This window comes from Lagopus leucura, unplaced genomic scaffold (assembly GCF_019238085.1).
Source record: "Lagopus leucura isolate 7727_CA_CO unplaced genomic scaffold, USGS_WTPT01 Super-Scaffold_1, whole genome shotgun sequence".
NCBI lineage: Eukaryota > Metazoa > Chordata > Aves > Galliformes > Phasianidae > Lagopus > Lagopus leucura.
The window spans coordinates 22,509,071-22,535,045 of record NW_024962250.1 but is presented as its reverse complement, the minus strand read 5'-3'; the positions used below and the strand labels follow the sequence as shown (position 1 = coordinate 22,535,045).

The window sequence follows — 25,975 nt, the reverse complement described above, 5'->3', positions numbered from 1 at the left end:
GGGAACCTCAGCCAAACCTGAACAAGCTTGGTGGCAGCGAAGGAACATTCCCATTCAATCTTTGCTACTCAGCATGGAACCCCTTTTTCACCAAGACAGCTGATGAAATAGCTGAAATGACTTCAGCAGCCACCTCCATCTTGCTGGCTAATGGAATCCTCACAAACAGTGGGGTCACCTCCTAGGATCAGCAAAAGAGATACCACTGGGCAAGACTTCTTGGTAACCATCCCACAGTTGCAGTGAGAGTCATCAGATCTGTCACTTGCACCACCGAGCAAGTGGCAGGTTTTCATCTGAGGCAAGAGCAGTGAAATGTCACAGGCAGTGACAAGGCAAAATGCTCAATGCGCAGCACGGGGATGGTGACATCTCACAGATGTGCTGCAGCACACCTCTGCAGACAGGGAGGAGGCAGGCATGGCATGGATCTGGCTGGCCAGGAGTGGTGTGTCCTACCAGGGGGATGGTAACCACTCCTCCACTCCATCCCAACACACTTGATGCAACAGCAGAGGATCTGGATGTGGAACAAACCGGTTGAGCAGAGGAAGGACCAAGACGGTATTTCATTCACCTCGCAGTTAACAAGCACTGCCTTGCATCACTCACTCCCCTGGAGACAGGTTTGAGGTTAGAGGTCACAATATCACCCTGAGTACAGAGCTTGGCATCCTTCCTACAAATGTCTTTGATGCAACACATTTATTTTGGCTGTGTGGCAGCATCTGTACAGTACACATACATTACCAGCAGCTTCAGAGCCCTGAGTTGTCCTTCCTCTTGCTATCCCTGATTTTTGAAAAAAGAAAAATAAAAACCACAAACCATAGGACCACTTCTCCTTCATTACAACTGCAAGGAAACAGGACTGAAAAAGTCCAAAACCACATAGGCACTTGCTGACAACAGAAGAGATGAACCTCAGGAAGCCAGGGTTCCAGTCCACTGTTCTCACCATTAGGGTGCCCTAGTGCTGGAAGTAGAAGCCATATTGCCAGCTCTCCACAAGGTCTCACTTCTCTCTGAGAAACTCTCTGCACATTTGATCAGATGTTAGACTAGGGAGACTCTGCAATAGCTAAAATACATCATATTGGAATTTAAAGGGATGGGGTTTGGGGGTATTCTAGGCAGGGCAGTGATTTTTTTAAATTTTGTAAGATTGTTTAAGAAAGAGACTAGAAAAGTCTTTTGCTTCCAGTGCAGTACCACTGGAATCTGTGTGGAATTTCCCCAGTTCAAATGGGGACAGAAAGTACTATGCCTTTCCTGACACACAGTATACCACACCTTCCTTTCCTAAACTATAAAGCAGCAGAACCCTCATACCTACTCCACAATCTTGATGCCACAGAGAAAGCTGTGTTGTAACAAGCAAGGACAGTGCAGCATGTAACAAGGAGCAAGACCCAAGAACAGCCCACAGAACAGACAGAAAAAATCATAAATGCAAATGTGCCATGGAGAGTAGAAGTGAGGGCGGGAACACTTGAGCCTCTCCCATCAGTTCATGTCAGTTACATGGAATGGTGCATCCGGCTCAGGAAAGCAATGACCCAGTTTCCCAGACCAGACCCTTTCAGCCACAGAAAGAGTTCATACAAGTTGATCTGCCATAGACTCAGTGCTTCTGTGAGTGAGATGTGGATCCTCCTGAAAATTGAGTGACTTTTGCTCCTCTGATACCTAGAACGAGAGAAACAGCTGCATTAGATCCAGCAGGACACAACCCAACAGGAAGATGGCCTATCCTACAATTTCCTTCCGTACAACCAACCCTTCCCAGGGGAGTAGACTGTCCCACTCCTGGATAATCACCAGCTGTCAGGTCTCCTAGGAGTACAGATTTTCTTCAAACAGAAGTTCCTGAGGAATTGGAGTCTCCTCTTCTGGCACAAATTTGGCAGAAGAGACAGCCTGCTCTCACATGAGCCCAGTTCCCTTTGCACTGCATACAGTGCCCAAGGCCATGGCATCCTCTCCCTCCATGCCCAGCTTTACTTCAACAAGGACAGGTGCATACCGCCGTAGCCTTCACTGGCTGCACATCTGTAGCACTCCAGCAATCCTGACACACTGCTTGCTCACATACTTGCTGTGAGACTGGTCCATTGGCCTGCTGGCCCTAGGATTCCCCTTAGCCCTCAGAGAGCAGCCAGCCTTCCATATGTGGAGGCTGCTCTGTGTCTGGGCTGCGATGTCTGGAAAAAAGACTTACGTAGACACGGCTCTGATGCAGCAGCGAGACATGTTGAGGAAGGAACTGGCACTGGCCCGTGTATGCAGAGCTGACTCAATTCCCCTTAATAAGTCATTGGTCTTCAGCAGCAGCAGCATCTGGCGGGGGACACTGTTGAGGAGCTGGGTGATCTGGGGTAGGTAAGCAGCAGCATTGGACCGGATCTCCACATCCTGCATTCAGCCAGGTCATGTCAGGGAGAAAGGACAGAAAAGCTGAGTGTGGGAAACTCATGTCCAGACACAACTGAGATTTGCAAGGAGGAGACAGCATTTTACCAGGTACTAAAAAGCAAAAACAACCAGCTGGTCCATGTCACATGTGTTCTGCTGTCCCATGAAACTGAAGGCTTTGTGATTTACTGGTAAAGCTATTTCCAAGGCCCCGTTTGGTCCTTGTTTTCAACACAGCTGAGTGAAGGTGAGAAAGCATTATGCATACCTTCACGTTAACCCAAAATATCATAAAACTGTAATTTGTAGGACCCTTGGTCTGACACACCTATATTTTGTCTCGCAGCAGCCATGATCAGATATTGAAAGAAGTACAAAAATCAAGGCACACACAGAGATCTTTCCTTTTCTTCAGTTCCCCAGCTTACAAATAAACTAACCAAGGTAAGATCTCTACCTAGGATGGCACAGCTCAGCAATTACTGACAAGCTTGAACCATGTAAGATGGCTACTATTGTAGCACATACAACAGCCAGCCCTCTGCCTCAGGCCTGCTGCTTCTTGCATCTGACAGTTTCACCATCACTCCAGGAAATGTAGGACAGGATGGTAGATCTGATTCCATATATACTCTGCTCTTACCTCTTCCTATAAAGGCCGTGACATGAATTGGTAAACCCCCCAAAAAGTCCCTGAAACACTTGAAATAGCCAGAATCCAACAGGACAGATGTAGAGGGTAGTAAATGACTTCTTAAAGAGAGAGAGGGTCCTTTGTAAGGAAAGGAAAGGATTGCTATAAAACATTCTCTCCTATGGAATGACAGATTGTGTGTATGTGTACATACTTCATGATATGAGATCTCATACTCAACTTTTGCAAACTTAAGACTCAATACAGAAGAAAAAGCCCACACAAAAGCAGTATGCAGGCCATGGTGGTCATAGGTGTATCTAGCTCAAGTACCACCACGGTTGCTTTGGTGTTGACAAATAAATTATAAATGATGTTCTGGCTCTATTGCTGACCAAACACATAAAGCTTCAGATAGAAGATGCTCAGTTCTCCTAAATGTTAAATGTTTCATTCCACTATTTGTTGGCAGAAAATTCTCTGCTGATATTCATTATCCTCACCAGCACCACAGCAGAGGGTACTTTATCTTCCACAAAGAGGTTTTGTTTTCTCTTTCTTCTCTTTGTGTTTTTAGCTCCAGCTGTTTGTACACACCACATAGCAGCCACATGATCTGTCATCAAAACTGCCATTTTCTGTCAGGAGTGAAGCCTGCACACGGAGGAAGAATTGAGATGTGCCACAGGACCTGAGAAAAGCCCCTTGGCTGCAATCACAGAGACAGCTGCGGGATGCAGCAAAACGCAATCATAAAATCTGATGAGATAGGGCTAGCAGCCACCTTGAGCAGTCAGCTGCCTGCCTTGGCTTTAGGCATGAACAACTACACCTAGAGAAATCCTCACACATTTGCCCAGCCTGTCCTTAAAACTCCCCAGTGATGTGACTAGCATCCTCCCCAGACCACTGCACCAGTATCTCACTATCCTTTCCATCAGATCTGGCTTTTCTCATATTCTTACTCAAATCTTCTTAGCTGAAATTTTATGCCCATTATACTTCCTGTCCTGCTTGCAGCAGTCTTTAACAGACTGAAATCACACACACAAATTCTCAGCCTGAACTCTTCTAGATTGCTTCTGCCCTGACTTACCTCCTGAGTTAGATCTGCTTGAACACCAGTCCTCATAGCTTCCCAGTGGCCTCTCCCAAGTTTCATCAAACCTTCCTCCAGAGGCAGTGCCCCAGATTGGACATAGCACTGCAACTAGGATTTTGTATCAGGAGGGTCTCACAGAACATTCTCCTGTCAATCCACCCTCACGCACCCTCTCACAAGCCCCTAGCTGATGGCAGCTGCCTACCAGAGCCACTTGGCTTTCCCGGCTGATACAATCTTCCAAATTCACCTCTAAACTAAGGGTAAACAGCAGCTCATTTCCTAATGCCACAGTAAATCTGCTCAGCTCCCCATTATCTGCTACAGGATTATCTAGTTTCAGCATTAATTGTGTCATGTAGGCAGAGCCAACAGAGCTGGCTCCATACAAGCAATCCAGTTCTGACAAAGTTCGTTAGCCCACACAAGGTACCACGCAGCCATGGTTATATCTCTAGCATAACTTACATAAGCCGGTTTAGGATAAACATTGCTTACTAGCTCAGATTCAACGCTGGCCTTGAAGTATTAGCCGTGTAGTCAGCACTGTGTTGGTTCACTTTAGTGCCCCTACTTTTTTTTTTTTTCTGGAGCTATCAGCTTCAGAAATCAGCAGACCAAAGCACAGATCTGCTAAACAGTCATTAAATCATTTCTAATATGCACAAAATTAACTTAGGTAGGAAGCAATCAAGTTACCAGAGGTGTTCTTTTACCCAAAGTATCTGGCCTATTCACTACTGTGTGTAACAGCAAGCCAGCAGAGCAAATTCAGCCACATCCACCAAAATGAAATGCCAACCCAAAGGGATTTCCAGAAGAGAATTTAACAGAACAATATTTTAATGCTACTTAAATTATTATCATCCTATCGACAACAAATGTTTGCAGATAAGAACAAAACATAGAATACAACATATTTCTCCCTACAGACACTGAAATCACATCAGTATATGCTCATCTCTAAAAAAAGCACAGCTGGCAGGGGCTGCTACTATTCTTAAGGCACTGCGTGCACATAACAAGCGCTAGGAGGTGTGAGAAGGATCCCAGCATGTGCAGATAGGGAAGGGGGGGGAAGAACGTAAGTCACAATTTCCCACATTTGTAGTGATTGAGTTGACAGAACCTGCAGTTAAGCAACCTTGACTTCAAGTTAATAGGTTTTGTGATTGGGAGGTAATTTCCAAGGGTTTTTAGGAGTTTGTATCAGTGCTGATAGTCATTTACATGAATAGTGATAATGCATTACCCTTCTCATGTCTTCTTCCCACTAAGCCTTTATGTCTCCTCTGCCTCATCCTATCCTCCTTGCTGGTTGCCTGCACAGCTGCATTAAACACTTCTTTTTAAGAAAAGGCTGATTTGCCTTCCCAGAACTGGTGAACACTAACCCATTAAAATATCGCACAAAATTTAAGCAGCCCATGACAAGTGAAACTGGGAAATTAAGTTCAGCCACTATAAAACACATTGCAGAAAAATTCCTCACTTTTTTCTAGCTTAGCTGTAAATGCAGAATTTGTCATGGAGCTGCCAAGGGTTATCCAACATCACTGCGATAGCACCAGTGCAAGTGGTTAAAACAGGGGAAAAATATCCAAGGAGAAGGAAGGACTCCCAGTACGGAAGGGCCCATGAGTCCTACCTCACTGGCTGAGACTGGTGACTGGTCAATTCCCCTGTTGACAGACTCCCAGGACCTGGCGGTGAGCATGCAGGCAAAGAGAGGGTACAAATCCCCTGCCCCGAGCCGCCGGCTGTACTTCTGCACCCTCTTCATGTCAGCCTTGATAAGGGCCTGCCAAAGGCGGCAGTAGTCCATGCGGAATGACTCACTCAGCACCTGAGGAGAAAGACATGACCCCTCAGAAGTCCGCAGAGAAGAAAGGAGGAGGAAAACTGTGTCCCCTAGCTGTGCCTTATCCCCCAAGTCAGGAAGTTTCCTTGGAGAGTTACAGGAAAAATAGGAAAAATAAATTCATACAGGCTTCAAGGAGCAACAGAGCAGCTGGTTATGATCTTCCAGCCTGATATTCAAGGGAGCCCTGCAGAGACCTGGAAGCCCCCCAGTTACATACCTGGTAGAGCCCATGGTCCAGGAGAATAATGTAGGCCTTGCCAGAGTCTGGGCACTTCTTCACCAGCACATTGCCTGGGTGTGGGTCGCAGTGGACAAAGCCATTCACAAAGATCATTTCACTGTAGAGTTTTCCCAGGTTGCGAGAGATCTGTGAGGAAACAGGAGCTGGTCACACAGTGCCACCCACAGAAGGGTGCCTGCTAGGGACAGGAGCAGACCCTGTATGTCTCTGCAGGACCAAAAGGTTGGCACAAGCCAATGTCCTTATGCTGCCATCAACTGCAAAGTGATCAAGAATGCTTAGGGAAGGATCCACACAGGAAGCAACATGAAGATGTTTGTGGAGTCAGAAGTTATTTTAGAACATTTGCCTGGCATAAAAAAAGAAAAAACATCTGTGAGTATGAATAGGGTTTCTAGTAAGGAGGAGGAAAATGAGATGGAAGATATAGGCAGATAAATATCAACAACGAAGGCATGGAAGAAGCTGCTGAGATGGGTTCTAGGAGGACTCGTGTTTCCACCCACAGATGACAGCAGGAACCAAAAGTGAATGAGTGGGAGGAGATTCAGCCTGTCCATCTGCTTACTAGAGCAAATGTGGGTTCCCTATGCCCTCCCTCCATCACACCATTCCCCACTTTCACTCTTCCTTTCCTCTGTCCCATACTAATCCGACTTATAATATCTGTGAAGATGCAGCAGCACAGGAAAGCTGTTTAAATCATCCTATCATTGCTGCATACCTCCATACCAGTGCTCAGAGATGTTATTCAAGTTAACAACCTCCTATGTGCAAACAAACAATACCAGGGCCTCAGATCAATCCCTCACCACGGTCACACAGAAGCCTCTCAACTCTGACATTCCACTGCCAGGCCTCCCTGCCACCAGAAAGTGGCATAATGTTCCACAACAGAGTGCTGACCAAGCAATTAAAAGCCAATTAAAAGACAATCATTATAAATGCCATCAGACTCACAGTGTAAGCAGCATACAGATAGCTGTCCCCATAAGGAGAGGTAATGTTATACTAACCAGTGCGTCCTGCAGAATGCCTGGCAGCCAGGCAAGGTCTTGTTTTACCACCTACAATACGCAGCAGCCTCTGAGAGGAGCACAGTGACTTCCTCTTTAGGTAGCTATAGAACAAAGCCATACTACTGCAGCAGGACAAAGTATGCGAAGCTCCGTACCAACAGCCTGGAAGAGAAACTGGAAGACCACCAGCCACCAAGCTAAAACACCATCCTTATGAGGAATGCTCTCGTAACTACAAATGATAAGGAAGCGTAAGAACTGTTTCTGCAGCACACCGACTGTAGAACAAGGAGGGATAGCCCTCCATGCCTCAGGTGAGTGCTGGAGCCATTACAGAATCATGGCGAATGCTGCCCTCACACCAAATCAGACAACCAGGTGGTATATCACAGTCATGCAGTTCCTTATTTCCACATAGGTATTACCATAAGTTCTGACAGAGGGGAAAAATGTTTCCTTCTGAATTACCAGCACAGATCACTGAAGCAATGAAGGACAGTACAAGAGAGACACGGACATATGAAATATTGACATCCTGGAAAGAGATGCAAATATACTAGAAATAGTTCAACATAAGGCCATTCAAATGAAGAGACTGGAGCTCCTCTCTTGTGAAGAGACTGTTCATATGAAATGAAGAGGCTCGGAGGCACCTTATTGACATCTGTAAATGCCTGAATGGAGGGTACAAAGGAGAGGAGCTAGGCTCTTCTCAGTGGCATTCACTGCCAACAAAAGAGGAAACGGGCACAAACTGGAATATGGGGGATTCCATCTAGAGATGAGGAAGCACTTTGTTACTGTGTGGTGGGTAAGCACTGGCACAGGCTGCCAGAGTAGTTCCACAGTCTCCTCTTTACAGATCCATATTTCTAAGGTTTAGAGTGCAAAATGTGAATAGTGATCTGTCATTATAGCTCAGACAAAAAGAATTCATATTTACAGAAAGTTAAGAAATAACTGTAACCCCTTTGCATACATTCAATGCAATATAGCCCCTTAAGTTTTCAAAGTTGCATATGCTATATATGACCTCCGATACAGACATTTCTATATATCCAACTCTGTAAGACTTACATAGCTTCATTTTCTGTACACATTTATCTCGTGCACACTTGCTGAAGGACTGAAATGCAGATATTCTGATAGGATTCTTAGGACAAAAATACTTTCACTAACCATTCTAAGTGAAAAAAATAAAAAAAAAAATTGAATTCTGTTTTTTACCAGCTTCCCAGCTTTCTATTTCTACATCCCCAAATGAACAGTGAAAGGGGACCAGGACAAGGTTTGATTTTTGAATATTTATGGGAATAAGGTATTTAAAATACTTGTAGAGAAACAATTGGAAGAGCTTGTCATCTAAGCCACCAAATTCCCCACATGTGCTTGCCCCTGCTTTGCTTTCTCTAGTACAGTAACTCCATCACTATTAGCCTTCAGTGCACTCTTACTGAAAATGCCACTGGATAGATAACTTACAAAGAATTCATTTTGGAAGAATGCAGTCAGTTGAAATGAGAAAACAAACACATGAAAACCTCTACTGTGGTGAAGAGAGGAATTCTAGAGGCATTTAGGCTGTGTAAGACCTTGAGGTGAAGGTGCAGAGCAAATTAGACAAAAGGTTGCAATGATTTACGGTAGCAAAACCAAAGTAAACACAAACAGACATTATGTTATGACAGGAGAGGTCACCACTCCTCTCCCTGATTGTCATTCAGTACGAGGTCCTTATGACTACCAGGGTCTACCAGCTTTACTCTATTGAATGTAGTAAAAAAAAAATAAAATTAAAAGTCACCCTTGGAATTCTGCATTCACTTTAAGACACCTCATTAATAGAGACTCAGACAACATGGAATGTGTTTACAGAAAGCAAATAAATGAGCAGCATGCAGGAGGAATTTACTTAGGAAAAGGATTAAAATAGCTGAAGATTCTGAAGGTGGCTAAGGAACAGCAGAACAGAAGCACTCTAACAATTTTAAAAGGTTTGAATACCAAACAAACAGAGGCACTTGTAGTGCTGAATGTGCTACAAGAAATATAAGTAAGTAAAAAAAAGGATGTAACTAAGAATGGGACAATTCAGGCATAACATACAAGAAAAATAACTACGCTTGTCAGCAAGCAGAGCTGAGCTTGATAGATCGAAATGACACCAGACTGTCTCTGGCCAGAAGCATGTCCTTACCCATAGCCAGAAGGTATGCTACTGCTTGAAAGAAGTTCAACTTGTTCTCCTGTGCAGCACCAGAACATGACGACTATAGGTACCAAGTGAGCCAACAAAACCAAACCTCCCATTGCCACGTTACGTGACGTGATCATTGCGCTGTGTCAGGCAAGCTGCATGTTTTCAATTCATTGTTTTCCTTTTTGAAAACGTAGCTGAGGAATAAGTAAATTGTACGAAGACTGCTCCAAAATTAATGCCTCTGGTTTTGTTATGCTGGCCTGTAATGTCAGAGGTAGACACTGGTGGCACAGCAGTAGAGGTTGAACCTTCCCACCAATATTCTGTTACACGTTGTTGCTGGGCAACAGATGGCAGCAGAGGGGCAATCTGACAAAATGGTGCCGGACAAGAAAGTGCATATGAAGCAAAGGAGTGGAATTGAATTTCTTTATGCAGAAAAGATCCCACCCACCGACATTCATTGACACTTGCTGAATATCTATGGAGACCAAATAGTGGATGTGAGCACAGTGATGCAGAAGGTGGTGCAGACTTCTACAAGCACAGCATGCACACTCTTCTTTATCACTGGCAAAAATGCATAGCTAATAATGGTGACTATGCTGAAAAAACTGATTTGCAGCTGAGAATTTGCTCTATAAAACAGCGTTAATGTTTTCTTCATATTCGTTGTGCTTTCCATGGAAATAAATAGCAGACATTACTTTCAGAGCAACCTATGCATTGGCTTGTAACTCAAGTCCTGCTTGAGTTACAATACAGAAGAAAATAAGAATGCAGTACAGACATCAAAATCTGAGACTAATTTCAATCATGTCCAGCTTATGTCAATTGCTTCTTTTCTAACAAATCCCTTGAGTATAACTCATCCTCTCCCCCAACAGTGTGTTTACCGAAATAATAATTACCAGCATAAATACAGCATGAACACAGCCCCATTTCTACAGAACATCCCTTTATCTGATGTGTTGAAGTAGTCAACCTACCTTTAACACAGTTGCACCATACTGGACACATGCACTCTGCCAACTGAGTAATATCCCAAATTTAATTCTAATATGTCACTTTCCTCTGATGAACTCCCAGCATTTTTAAGAAACTCTTCTCATTAGTTTTAAGAGTACAGCTTTTCATTTGGTATTTCTCATTTTTATCCCTTTCTATCACTTCAGTCCTCAAGGCCACCAAGTGCTATTGCTACTTTAATCCTTCTCTATAGTGACAGACCCTCCCAAATTGGTGCCATCTGCAACCTCCTTCAGAAAGTTCTGCTCATGTCAAGGTCATTACTGAAATTACTAATAAAATCAGTGTGAAGGGCAAACCTTGCAAAGCTCAACTACAGTAATATTTTTCCACAATTGCTTCTAACCATTTCTTACCTACCTTGTGGCTTACCCACCTTTTCTAGTTATCTGACTCATAAGTAGCACACCAACTGTTTTACCAAGTACACCTACTGCATTTCTGTCACCTAATTCAGAGGACCTCAAGCTGCATGGCTGCACAGACAGCAGTAGTGATATATTTCTTCTTGTACATACACATAGCTTTGCTGTCATCAGTGTTACCTAGCACTGCTGGACTACAGGTGACAATTTGGAAAGTATAGACAACGTTATCCTTCCGTGTCCCACTACTTGATGAACTCATATCTCCTTGCAAAGAACTCCGTAGCAACAAAACTCCAGATACACACCAGCCCCTGTAAGTAACGAAAATCTTAACAGCACAACCAGCTGACAGAACAACAAATAAAAAAAACACTGGAAGGCTCATCACAAATAAATACCCTTACAAATACAAGGGCAGTGTGAATAATTATCAAGAAAAAAAAAAAACCATGAGTGAGTGCAAATTTAAGCCTATGTACACAAGATGGCAAGTATATCACCTTTGTTGGTAGCTGCAATGTAACCAACTGGCTAGTGTTACCCAGCAGATGTCACTGATACTTTCATGGCCTCCTGACCAAGCTGCAGAGGTCCTAGCTCCACTGCACCAACTGAGACAAAGATGAAGGGCAAATTAAAAAAAATCTTGTGACATGGTCACTGTAGAGCAGATCTCTCTGCCTGCCCTGATAAGACCCATATTACAATGCCTCACAGGGCATTATCCTTTCCTGTCCCACCTCCATTTGTGACTGTCTCTTTAGATCGGGAGCAGATACTAGTCTCTGGCCTTAATTTGGCTTTAATATTTGCCAATTATTTTAAGAGATGGCGACACTAACTTCTATTGATCTCATTAAAAGTAAAGGTCGTTGTGCAGCTCATTTCTCAGGGCTCAATATTACCTCCTCAGGCCAAAAGAATAGCATTGATTTTGGAACCTTAATCGAAGGTTAATTGGATTGAAGTGTGTATTGGGCTTTTGCTTTCTTTTGCTGTTGTTATTATAGCCATCATCTATGGGTTTGCTTAATACTGCCAGGACAATCCTGCCCAATTAAACTGGTGTCAAATTAGCAAAGGGTGTGGATGGGCAATAGTTACAACTTGGAGCCTGCTTTTTGTCTCTGCTCTGTAATGGCTCCTTTCCATGGTCACACACAAGAGAACCTATTTCAGACTTTGTCTTCTTTGATGCAGTTGTGAGGATCTAAACACAGTGCTCTGTAATGCAGCACCATCAGTATGCACTGCTGGACACATAAGTTGTCATTAAGATACAGGAGTAGTTTTTAGGATTCCTGGGGTGTACATCTAGCGTGCTCCAAGCTCTCTTTTGAGAACTGAGAAGATTGCTTTCCCATCGAATGACCCATCTTCCGTGGCACATAAGTGGAGAGAATTACTCAGACTTACCTGGCCAGGAAACTGAGGGATTAATTTGGTAAGTTTCTACAAAAAAGATCAGTTGGTGTTTAATTGCTACTTGCATATTAGCCAGACCTCAAATGGCTAGGGGGTTCACTGGCTTGGCTTCAAGTGTAGATATGTTTTCCTTTGGTTTAATGTAAAGCAACTTGCTGAGATTCTTAAGCCATATGCAATTGATTTACACTGATAATTGACACTGACTTTCAACGAGAGAAGGGTTTACCTGTAATTTAACTCTTTATGTGGCGCCTTTTGCATCTCCCTGGATTAAATCAGCAGGGATAAGAATAATCATTTTCCCCACGAACTCCATGCTCCATTTCACCTAACACTTGAGTTTTATAAGTACAAATACTTGAGACATGAGAGTTTTCCACACTTGCATTGACAAAGAGATTTCAGTCTAGGAAATCCCACTTAAATTTTGGCAGCTTCAAGACAGCAGCTCCTGCCCCTAGGCAGAATGGTAAACTTCACACTAAAAGCATATTTTAAGTTGCAAAGCTGTTAACTATGGGAGGGTAGTTGGACTCTTTATCAGACTAAGAGATACTGTTGCTGTAAGGATTCTATTTAGTAACTGAAGGAAGCAGAAAGCCACATAGGATGGGGTGACAGATGGCAACAATTGCACGCAGTAGCTCATCTTAAGTACCTCAGCTGTTTGCTTTCACTTCTCAGCTGGACAAAACACTGACTTTTGAATCATGCACAGTCCCTGAAAAAGCTCTTTGCAAGCTGAAGCACAGGACATCATTTCCTTTACCTGACTCAAACTTAACCCATGGCAATCATGGTGAATACTCCCTCCAAACAATTAGAAGAGAAGAAGGTTATCAGGAGTAGTCAACATGGACTCATCAAGAGGAAATCATGCCTGACAAATCTGTTTGCCTTCTATGATGTCATCACCAACTGGGTAGGCAGGGGTAGTGCACCTTGACTTCAGCAAGGTGTCTGACATCATCTCCCACAACATTCTTGTTATCGAACTTAGAAAGTGTGGGACAGATGAGTGGATGGTGAGGTAGATTGACAACTGGCTGATTGGCACAGCTCTTCACAGAGTCTGGCTGGAGGCCTGTGACTAGTGGTGTTCCCCAGGGGCAGGTGCTGGGTCCAATCTTGTTCAACATCTTCATTAACAACCTGGATGAAGGGATAGAGTCCATGTTCAGCAAGTTTGCTGATGGTACAAAACTGGGAGGAGTGGCTGCCACAGTTGGGCAGGGAGGAACCTGATAAGGCTGAACAAGAGTATGGGCAGAGTCTTGCACCTGGGGAGGAATAACCTCATGCATCAGTACAGGTTAGGGGCTGACCTGCTGGAAAGGAACTTTGCAGAGAAAGACCCTGGGGGTCCTGATGGAGCACAGGCTGGCGATGAGCCAGCAGCATGCCCTTGTGGCCAAGAAAGCCAATGGTATCCTGGGGTGCATTAAAAAGAGCGTGGCCAGCAGGTCAAGAGAAGTGATCCTCCCCCTCTGCTCTGCCCCGGTGACATTTAGACATTTAAAATACTGTGTTCAGTTCAAAAAAAGATAGGGATTTCTGGGAAAGAGTCCCATGCAGGGCCACAAAAATGATAAAAGGCCTGAAGCATCTACCATATCAGGAAAGGCTGAGTAACATTGGTGTGTTCAGCCTTGAGAAAAGATGACTGAGATGGGACATGATCAATATTTAGAAATATCTAACGAGAGGCAGGAGGCAGATGGATGAGGCCAGGCTCTTCTTGGTGGTGTGCAGCAATAGAACAAGGAGTAATGGCCTAAAACTTGAACATAGGAAATTTCATACAAACGAGGAAAAATATCTTTACACTAAGGGTGACAGAACACTGGAACAGGCTGCCCAGAGAGACTGTGGAGTCTCCTTCTATGGAGATATTCAAGACCCTCTGAATGCCTACCTGCGTGATCTACTACAGGGTACCTGCTTTGGCAGGGGATTTGGACTCAATGATCTCAAGGTCCCTTTTGACTTCTGTAATTTTATGATTCTGTGGTAAACTCTCCACTTGACTACCTGAACTGGCCGGTTAGTTGAAAGCAATACGGCACGTGCACATGTGCAAGCTTCACAGCTCCCTCAGCCTGCTGACCCAGCAGCCTCTACTAAAACAGGCTTTTAGATACCAAAGTATCTAAAATAATGGATAGGGTGGACACCTACGCAGCAGATCAAAGATAACATCAAAATTTGTATATGGACAAAATCTCTCTAAATTGATCAGATAAAATCAGAATGGGTGTAAAAGAGGAGGCATTTGTGCCACTTGGGTCTTCTTTAGAAGTACATGCTCTGCTTCCTTCCCTCTTTATATGGTATGCTACAAATGCGCTGAGAGCTCCACAGACCATTTTTCCTTCCTTCTCTGCTCTACTCACACCCTCCAAATATATCTTCCCAAGCAAGAACGTAAATAATGTCTTAAGACAAGAATGATTCAGTTTCCAAGCGGTGCCTTTTTCAACCCACCACGGCCTGGACTTCTCTCAAAATTCATACCAGCTTATTTCTTCATAACTCCCCTCTCCAGCTCACTGTCAATATCCCAGCTGCATTCTCATCCTCTGCTACACTTGCACATGAATAAGTAACTGTTACACAGGCAGATATTTCAGTGTTTGCACTTGTCTTTAGAAATCAAAGCCTTCTCTGATTAAATGCCATTACAGTCCAGCGCTTGGACGGATCCAGAGAGATTAATGTGCTCTTGGGCAGCTTTAATGATAATCCTGCTACAGACGGTATTAAGTAAATGTCAGTAACCTGGTTTGAAGGGAGCTTTCACCTCAGGGATCTTTTCCATTTAGAGAAGAGAAGCTCAGCTTGATTTCAAGGCTGCGTTGTCACAAAAGAGAAACCCTGCTTACTGAATACCCCTCTTTCTCAGCTCAGTAAAACAAAATGGAGTAAGATGATAGAAGGATTGACAAACAGATTGAAGTGATATATGGGGAACTAATGCATCTCTTGAAAACAAAAACTGCTGTATAAGTCACATCGTAGTTTTGGAACTTTTGTTGCCACCCCCTCCCCAAGTTCCTTTCAGTGCCTGCCGCCTTTTGCTCATTTTGCCACCACGCCATGTAGATCCTTACCCATAGCATCAAGCAGCAGCAAATACTGGACTTTGGTCACACCTGTTCCCATCTGCTGCATCTCACACCATTCCTACCTCACCTTACAGTGGCCATAGTAACAGACCTTATACCTCATCATATACTTCTCACAGGGCTGGTGCCCTCTCTTTTGTACTGTTACTTTATTGGCAGTCAGGAAAAGATGATCATTAATTTGGAGGAGCAGGGAGAGAAAGAAAGGAAGAACGGCTCAGCACAGGTACTGAAACAGTCAGCAGAAATGTGTGATTCTACCACTGAGATGAGGAACATCAGACACGTGACAGACTACCAGAAACCTCCACAGCTTATACTTTGCCATAGTAAAAATTTGTTGACAACTTTTTTGTAATTACATTTTTACAGGTCAGTAAAATACGTGGTTTCATTGCTGCATGGAACCTATCCTGCCAAGGTATCACAAAACAACCTTCCCAAAGGAATAGATAAACAAAAACAAGAGCTCAATTTTCTAAATCTAAAGGTTCTAAATCTCTTCTATTGAAGCAAAGACCCCTGAAAGTTAGGGGGAAAAAAAAAAAATGAAGTCAGCTTCTACTGTACTTGATTTTGACATATACTCTCAGCAAAATACCCCATCGAAAAGCTGAAGTTACTGAGTTTTCCACATTGGCTGTCTGGAGAAAGCCCTGGAAGATTGCCAAGAATGCACTTCCCTGGGCTTCTCCATACAACTTTGAATTCTCAAACTGCTGGAGGTAGCAAACAACCGAAGTGTCAAGCAGATCAGCTGGGCAGGTTACCTCAGTCTCAGAATAGCTCTTCTGTCCAAGAACTCTGAGGAAGCCCTGCCCAAAATGTGCATGTAAATATCGTTCAAGAGTCCTCCTGCTAAGGCATCAAAATGAGCCTGACTATTTCAAGGCTGGATTTGAGAAATATTTAGTCTTGTATCTAAGTGCTGCGGACTAGATTTGACCTTTGCTCATATAGCAGAAAAGGGCTTATGTAAGATATATTTGCTCAAAGAAACAACTCACTTTTGACCAGTTGTTTTGTCTGGGAGAATGGAGCTGACTGGTTGTTCTGAAGTCTAACTAGGCTTTTTAAATTTCAAATGACAGAGAAGTCCACCAGCTATCATGTTCTGAGTCACACAATGACGCATCATGCAGGAACCTACCTTGGTAAATATAAAGGAAGATAATCAGCACAAAATAGACACAGAATTGTGTCTACCTCTGATCAGCTGACAATCATTTCTCTGACTCCCTGATGGGAGTGAGGAGAAAAACTAATGACCAAAATGCTCCAAATGCTTCCTGATGGAGATGTGAAAGAAGACAGACTGCATTATATACAAGGAAGTTATTCAAGAAGCCTCTTTAATAAAAATTGATCAGACATCTTTCAGAGAAGTCATTCACTCCTGCCCATTGACCTTGACTTGTTCATCATTATTAGAATGGAAAGAGACTCAAAATCTATTTTAACCTTTGAATTTTCTTTCCCGTATTTCAGTGGTGAAACAAGAAAAGGTGCCTGTCTTTTGCCTGCAGCAGTTACTAGAAAATATTTTATTGGCTTCTGCTGGGTGCAAGAGCAGAGAAAGAAGTGTTCTATCCAGAGAAAAAGGCAGGTTGTTTAGTCCTCCATCAGACATTTTTCTGTTATCATGGTGACTTAGGGAAGCAGCTGAGAAGATACATACAACATTCTCTCTTTGTGAGGCATACCAAACTCACTTTTCCCTTCCCCTGAAACACCCCTGGTATATCTTAACCAACATCACAAGAACTTTCTTATAGATAGAAAGAAGAAGCAGAAAGGAAGAAGAGTAAAGAGAGAGAGGAAGCATTCAGAAGTGAGAATTAAGTGGATGGACAGATTAAGTACAATTGATTTTGCTAGCTTTAATAGCGAATCAACCAAGTGTGGCTTTGAGGTTCACAAACAGGGCACAATGAGAAAGGCAAAAAGCACCGCCTCAGTCAGCATTCACAGACCAAGAGGGCTGGTTTTCCACATTGTTGAATGGCCCAAAACTCTTTCCTCAGGCACCTTAGCTTTCTTGTAAGTAATGCCTTGTTTCCTCAAGAATCTCTTAGCCACAAAGAATCCAAATCTTCCAGCTTCATGGCACACAAATTATCTTATCCATCAGAGAAATGTGGCTTCCCCAGGGATGAAATCTAGCAGTTGTTTAATGAGGGACAAGAAAATTACACAGTAGTATTGGAGCAAGAAACAAAGAAGAAAACTATTGAGTTACATTCAAAAGAAAGATTTTGGAAATCAGAATTGAACAATCCAAGAATATTATGCAAAACACCATGGGTCAAGCCACTCCAGTAACTATGATCATACAAGGCCTATAATCTGTGCCTCCTAATGGGTTACAAAAGCTACACCCCATGCATTTGCCCAAGAGAAAGTTAATCCTGAAGAAAGATAGAGGAAGAAAAGAGACAAAAAGATCTGAAGCTGAAGCAGTTCTACTAGGATAACACAGACTGTCACATTGAAACAAAACATTGGTGTGCACAGTATAAAAGTATGGTTATCACTCTGAAGATCTCTAGCTGTACAGTCCTACAGAAGAGTGTTCCCAAAAGGGATTGTATACATTCCCAAAAGCAAAAGAACTAAGATCTTTCAGATTGATTACTCTCTTCATACAAATATATGCTCCCTTTTCTGCCCTTCCTGTCCTATCAGCCTTGTTCTAACATTGCTCACATGCCCAGTTCAGAGGCGGCTGAGAAAATACCTCATTGACATCAATGCCATTCTTCTCCATGTATGCCTTGTCGTTCACCTGTCCCCCTTCCATGAATTCCATGAGAAGAACACGCCTTGTTGAGAACTCCCAATAGATTCTGGGGACCTGAAAAGGGAATAGATGGCTTTGGTCAAACAACAGGCTGGGGAAAGGAAGGAGAACATATCACAGTTCAGAAAAGGAACAAAAAAAGCAAGAGGTTGAAATAAGGACTTCTTTTCTCCCCAAGCACAACAGAGGTAAATCCATCTAACGGCACTGCAGGTCGCTTCCTGGGACAATACACTGCAAAACAACACACCAATACAACAGTAGAAGAGTCTGTGCTTCTGGAACATTTCAGGCACTGCTCTATGAGATTTTGACCTCTTCCCACTCCCACTATTGTCTGATATCTCTTCCGTATCTGCTTCACAGCTCCTAAAACTGACTTGCTCAGTACTAACTACAAGTCTCTGAATCATTCACTTGGTGCCTTTAGACAGGAAATAGATCTCCTTCGCTACACACAGGGCCCACTTACACAGTTCTAGAAATGATAAGACATCATCATAAATTGCTTCTCAGTAGTGCTCCTTGAAACACAAACGCATTTGAGCTGACAAACCCCACGTATTTAGGCCATCTGCAATCAAACTAGGAGAAAAATCAAGTGTCACAAATAAAAGGCATGTCATAGAAACCCTGGGATACCCTTAACTATCTAATTGCCAATGTGACACAGCAATGAGTGTAAAATGTCAAAGCATTTTTCATTCAATCCGCAGTAAATCAAGCTGAGTTAGGTCTAAGGAAGAGGCGCTGTATCACACAGGGATGCAGTGACGCAGTATAACAGAAGTCTTAGCTCAGGCAGGCTCCCCCATTTCCAGTCTCTATGAGAAATTCTTTCTGTGCTGAAGCTTCCACTGTCAAAAGACTGATATTACTGAAGTTCCCTTTGGACACTCCTCACACTGTTGCTCTTCAGTGTCTCAAGCTGTCCATATTTATCTTCATATGTAGGAGAAATGAGAGGGGTACATTCTACCAAGGACATAAGAGAGCTCCATCTATTCCCACTACTGTACCCCAGTTCATAGAATCATAGATTTGAGTTGGAAGGGGCCTTTAAAGGTCATCTAGTCTAATTCCTCTGCAACAAACAGGGACACCTACAGCGTGATCAGGTTGTTCAGAAACCTGTTCATCCTGTCCCTGAATGCCTCCAGGAATGGGGTATCCACCACCTCTCTGGGTAACTTGTTCCAGTGCTTCACTACCCTTAGCATAAAAAATATTTTCTTTATATAACCACTTTTAGATTGAAATGATTTCCACTTATCCTGTCACAATAAACCCTGCTGAAGAGCTTGCCCCCTTAAAAGCCTCTGTTTAGATACTGAAAGGCTGCTCTCAGGTCTCCCCAGAGCCTTTTCTTTCCCACACTGAACAGTCCCAGCTCTCCCAGCATTGTCCTTGTAGAGGAGGTGTTCCACCCCGAGTCATTTTTGTGGCCCTGCACTGGATATGCTCTAGCTGGTCCACATCTTTCTTGTACTGAGGATTCCACATCTGGATGCAGTACTCCAGGTGACTTCTCACCAGTGCAGAGTAGAGGCAGGATCACCTGCCTTGACCTGCTGCCCATGCATCTATCAACGCAGCCTAGGATACAGTTAAAACAGATACATATTTTGGACTCTGCAAAGAGAAAGACACCCATGCAGCTTCCTATCCTTATTCACAACTCAGATGTGGACTTAAATTCACACACTTCAAATGTCCACCAACTGGGGTAGGGCAGGAAAAGATAAGAATTGTTATCCATCTAATTAAATCTAAACCGAAGTAACCAGCCAAGCTGCTTTTAGCTTATCAGAACTCTTGAACAAACAGTGGTTGTTTTATACTCTGCTTGTAACTACTGACAATGGCTCAGTCCCTCACAATTCCACAAAACTACCTGCCTCCTGCACTGTTCCTATTCTAGAGAGCTCATTTATCCAATGAGCCGATTCTACATTACCACATACGTGAGGCCAGACCAAAGAGTCCTTTGCTGAGCAATTTCAATAGCTCTCAATCTTGCTGCTCAACACTCCTAGGACACCTTGCATGTTAACCTCACATACACTTGGATGCTAAGGGATTTTCCCTTATCAACAGGATATTTTTCCCTATTCAACAGGGATTCAGTTACCTGCACTTGTGGTGGTTTCACATTAATATACAGCTATGCTCCACCACATTGCTCTCTACTATCAACAACTCTATATCCAGGTAGAGACCAGACACAGGTGCTATCTCCTAGTGCTCTTCAATATCTTTATCAGTAACATAGTGGGATCAAGTGTGCCCATAGCATGGTTACTGATGACCCAAGCTGAATGGTGCAGTTGACACAATAGAAGGGAGGGACACCAACCAGAGGGAGCTGGACATGCTCAGAAACCATGGAACTGGAACATTAACTCTTTAACTCCCAGTGCACTGTATGATGTTATGATGTGATATACCAATAACAATCATAAAACCATGACAGAATCTAATCAGGTTTAACAAGGCCAAGTGCAACATGCTGCATTTTTCTCAAGGCAATCTCAGATATGAGTACAGATCAGGGGAAGAACTCCTCTGTGGAGAAGAATTTGGGGAGTCCTGATGGATGAAAAGCTGGACATGGGCCACCAGTGCTGTCTTCTGGCCTACGAGGTCAACGGTACCCTGGGCTCCATCAAAACACTGTCAGTTGCCCAGTGAGGTTGTGGATGACCCTCTATGGAAGCACTCAAGGCTAGGCTGGATAGGGCTTTGAGCAACATCGTCTACAGGGAAGTGTCCTTGCCTATAATAAAGGGGTTGAAAATAGATGATCTTAAAGGCCCCTTCCAACCCAAACCATTCCATGATTCTGTGAAAAGAGCAGTGACCAGCAGGAAGGAGGAGATTATTGCCTCTGCTCTGCCTCTGTAAGGCCCCATCTGGAGTACTATGTCCAACCCCAGGGACACCAGCATAAGAAGGATGCAGTTGTTGAAGAGGGTCCAGAGGAGATCCATGAAGATGATCAAAGGGCTGGAAACACCTCTCCTATGAATAAAAATTGAGGGAGTTGGGCATGCTTAGCTTACAGAAGACTTCGGGGGAGTCTTCACAGGAGTCTCCCAGTATTTAAAGGGTGATTGTAAGTAGGAGGGAAATCAGCTTTTTACATGAGTAAATAGTAACAGGACAAGGGGGAACAGCTTTAAAATTAAAGAGGGGATATTGAGGTTAGATGTCAGAAATAAATCCTTTAATCAGAGAGTGGTGATGCGCTGGAACAGGCCGCTCACAGAAGTGGTGAATGCCCTATCCCTTGAAGCATTCAAGGCCAGGCTGGATGAGCTATTGGGCAGCCTGGTTTAGTGGCTGGCAACCCTAACCCTGGCAAGGGAATTGAACATAGACGATCTTTAAAATGCCCTCCAACTTAAGCCATTCTATGATTCTGGGACTAGAACAGTGAGAAACAAAAACCAAAATGGTTTCATGAGACCCCATCTAGAGTACGATGTTCAGTTCTGGAATCCACAATGTAAGAAGTACATGGAGTGCGTCTAGAGAAAGGCCACAACGAGCTCAAGGACAGGCACAAGAGGGTTGGAGCATCTCTCCTATTAAGAAAAGGCTGCGAGTTGACATTGTTCAGACTGTAGAAGAAAGGGTTCTAGGGAGAACCCACTGCCACCTGTAAGAACCTAAAAGGAGACCAGCAAGAAAGATGGAGAGGGGCTTCCTTAATGAGGAAATGTAGCTATAGTAAACAGGCCAATTGTTTTAAACTAAAAGAAGGTAGGTTTAAATTAGATACTAGGAAGAAATAATTCACTAAGAGGGTCCTGAGACACTGGAACAAGTTGCTCAAAAAAGTTGTTGTTCCATCCCTGCAAATGTTCAAGTTCGAGTTGGACGAGGCTTTAAGAAACCTGATCTACTGAGCAGTGTCTCTGACAGTGGCAGGGGAGCTGGAACTAGATTATCTTTAAGGTCCTTTCTCACTCAAACACTTTTTTGATTCCATGATTCTACAGAAACACCTTCCATCACCATCCATCCTCTTCTTGCCTGCATTAGAAATACTGTGGCCAGCAGGAGCAGGGAGGTAATAGTCCCCCTGTACTCAGCACTGGTGAGGCCGCACCTCGAGTATTGTGTTCAGTTTTGGGCCCCTCACTACAAGAAAGACGTTGAGGCCCTGGAGCGTGTCCAGAGAAGGGCAACGAAACTGGTGAGGGGTCTGGAGCTCAAGTCTTATGAGGAGCGGCTGAGGGGGAGCTGGGATTGTTCAGTCTGGAGAAGAGGAGGCTCAGGGGAGACCTCATCCTTTCTCCTCCTCCCTAGTGGTGCCAGAATACAGAGAATGAGGATTACAGTCAGCCTCTGTCAGACCACATTCACCTGCTCTATGAGGAGCTCCTTCCCACTGCTGCAGGGGAAATTCTGCTCTGTGTCTGGAGCACAACCTTCACTCCTTCACTAACCTTAGTAGCTGCAAGGGCTGCTCATCTGTTTCTCACTTCTCTCTCCCCCCACTTCTGTGGTGCAGCAGTTGTTCCCTTTTATCTGACATGGGTCAGTTGCTGGGCTCTACTCACAAAGGCTACCCCTGCAGCTCTCATCATACCAAAATCCTGCCACACAAGTCCCATACAGCAATCTTCCCAGCTTATCTGGATGTTCACTCTTTGAAGAGTTATATTCATGAGAAAGCAAACAAACTCCAAAACAAGAAACCCCCCAGAGTCCCTCTAGCTGCTGTGGTCTGCCTCCTAGACACGGATCCTCACTGCCTCAGATCATTTCAGACGACACTCATTCTTGTCTCAAGATTTACAGGGGCAAGTCAAAGGGCTTACAAAGAACAATCTAAGTTCTTGGAAATACTTCTCTCACTCATACATGAATTCTTCAGTGACTTTTTTAATTACTCACAGATGCTTGGGTGTAATGCTAGTGCATGGAAACAATTTATCTCTGGCTTTAAAAGCTCAACCAGGTTCACAGCACAAAATCCACTTCTTGGCTTTCTTGCGTGTTTAGGAAAATTAATGATACAAGAGCCCAATTCTTCTGTTGCCTTCGGGTGATGAACACGTCTCTGAATTGGCAGGTCAGACAGCAGGATCCATTATTTAGTCATCTCAAGCCATTTGTTACACATGTTGATATCATGATAGCTCCTTAACCCAGCAAGAAAGCGATTGGCCGTCTCCATGGGGATTTACTTCACAGTCGCCTAGTTACAGCTGCAACGGATACAGCTCACCAAGGTACAGCCCTTCTGATAAGTGCCCACCCAGCAAAATCATTCGCCTTTGGCCTTCTGTAACCCTGGTGGCTTTTAGCTGTGTTTACAAAAAGGCCAGTTGCTGCCACTGAGCTTCAAAAGGCCTGCCTCAAACTTGGTGACAAGGAATTGTAGCCTTTGCACGGAGGAAGCAAGGAGAAAATGGACACATAGGCGTGTAAAGTCTAACAAAAACTCAATTCACTTCAGACATCTATCACTTCCATCTTGGGACTTCTGCATAAACAGGAGATCAAAATCTTGTGTTGATATCTGTATGCAGGAGGGTCCAAAGGAACAGGTGTTTTTTGCTGTCACTGGATATGTGCAAATGCAGTTATGTCAGTGACTGTGGCCACAGGTCTACAAGCGCTTGAGCATACCTGGGTATTTCCAGAATGCACACAGCAGAAGCCTGTGCCTCATATGCGTCAGCAAAAAGATGCTCATACGCAAGTATGAAGATATGAGCACGTCTGCAGACAGGGAGATGAGTGCATATCTGGTTGTACTTGAAACATTTGTCAGTGACCTCTGTCAGTGTGTGGCAGGAGAGGTGGCATATGTGTATCAGCGAGGAGAAACACTGTATGGGTGCAGCTGTTTGTGTATGAAGGTAACATGAGTGCATTAGCCATGGATGTGTAAGGACAACGTATGCTTACTTCAGAGAAAGAATATACTGTCTTAAAGGAGGAAAGATATATGCAGACATGTTTCCTCCTGAAATATACACACAGTACACCAAACCCTTCTTGACATCCTCAGCCTCATTCTAGTTTTGTGGTCAGCAGAGTAATCTAAGAACACAAAAGGACTGACCACCACTCTCCCTCCATATAGTTCTTCCAGGTGACAAATGAGTTGCGTGAGAACCATAAAGTGAGACTACCAATGCACATACATACATGGGAACATGTATTCCCTCACCTTGAGGAAGTCAAAGTTCTTGAGCATCTGAGCAACCCTTTCAGCATTTCTGCCCTCATTGAGAAAATCCAATTCCAAAGGCAGATTCTTTTTTGCTTCTTCCACCAGCCACATGAACTCAAAATCTGGAAAGATGTGCTTCACAATCAAGAGAAGAACCTGAGAACAATGAAACAGACAGTCAGCCACACTCCAGCTCCAAAGCCACACAGCTACCACAGTGCTGCGCTGGCAGCTACACAAAGCAGATGCTGTTTTGACAGGATTATTCCATGTAACTTAAACATATAAAAATTTTAAAATCCACCTTAAGTACTTGTAGGATTTCTGCAGCATCATAATACAGTATATGGCTTCATGCCTTGATTCTGCAACACAAATTTTGGCTTGGCCTTCCACACAGACACATCCAGGAGTGAAATAATAGGACACAAAAGAGTAGCAGCCGGAACCCAACTGCCTGCTGCCTAAAACTGAGTGACCAAAGCCCTGGAGATGAGAGGACAAGACAGATCTTTCCAAGAGAATAGCCCAGCAATTACTTTCTGTTGAGTCTTTAACTCTTTTAATTCCATAAGTCATGGTTTGGCTTCACTGGAATAGAAAAATTGGAATCTAGAATAAGATTTATCACCTCTGTGTTACTTCTTCCACTACCAAACAAAAATTTTGCTAATTCAGAAAATCCATCAGGCAATTCAAAGAAAACAGTGGAATTCAGATACAGGGAGTAAGCAACATGTCTTTAAACAAACTTTTGGCGAGGAGCGAGTTGCCTCTCAGTGTCAGTGACAGCAACTCTGAGGGAGCGTCCTCTTCTTAAGGAAACTAGGCAGCTTCACATGGCTTTGAAAATATCTACTGAAATGATTCTGGAAATCTTTGTTTAGAGCAACATGTACTAAAGGAGCCAGTGAAAGGCACTCCTTCCTGAAGCCTATCCAAGACTATGTGTCTGGATGGCAAAACCAAAGCTGCACAGCAGCCAAGAATGCTTTCTATTCAGATGAAGGGCCAGTTTCTCAGCCAGTGTCACAAATATATAAAAGCTGACAATTTGGAGCACACATTAAGGAAGAAATATATATATTTTTTAACTACTGAGTCATGAAACAAAAATAAAACTTAATTCACAAACTTTATCTTACTTGTTCTGTACATCATCTGAAAATGAAAACAAATATGCCATTGTGTTCCCGGACAGTTTTCTTTCTTAGATCTCCACCAACAAGGTGGGGATTCCTGTACTGCAGGAGGAACATTAAAACAAGCACAGAAAGCTGTTATCATTGAAACGTATGACAAAAAATAAATTTGTGAACCATCACTGCCACTGTTCAGCTATGTGAAAACATTTATTCTCCACCTCTCTCTCTACTTCTCTTATCTAAATGTCAGTTCCAAACTCAATGTTCCTTTAAAATGTAATCACCAGGTTCCAGACACTACTGAATGATTTTTACTGTTATATCTAAACCCACAAATCCTTACAAATTTATGTCATCCAAATGAAATGTAACCAACAATCTTCATGAACATGTACATAAACTTTATAGGAGC

The 25,975-nt window shown here is 43.4% G+C and overlaps 1 protein-coding gene across 6 annotated transcripts in view; it reads right to left on the bottom strand.

Moving 5' to 3' along the window:
* Positions 1-686: 686 nt before the first annotated feature.
* Positions 687-25,975, bottom strand: part of ADCK1 (aarF domain containing kinase 1) — a 79,033-nt gene continuing 53,744 nt past the window's right edge. For 5 of the 6 annotated variants that reach the window (XM_042869116.1, XM_042869096.1, XM_042869106.1 and 2 more), the window contains 6 exons: positions 24,416-24,574; positions 18,163-18,279; positions 6,233-6,382; positions 5,800-5,997; positions 2,222-2,415; positions 687-1,689 (listed from right to left, as the gene is read on the bottom strand). In XM_042869116.1, coding sequence (XP_042725050.1) covers positions 1,521-1,689; positions 2,222-2,415; positions 5,800-5,997; positions 6,233-6,382; positions 18,163-18,279; positions 24,416-24,574 — 987 coding nt within the window. In that variant the 3' untranslated portion in view covers positions 687-1,520. The remainder of the gene's footprint in view (positions 1,690-2,221; positions 2,416-5,799; positions 5,998-6,232; positions 6,383-18,162; positions 18,280-24,415; positions 24,575-25,975) is intronic. The other variant, XM_042869088.1, reaches the window with a different exon arrangement.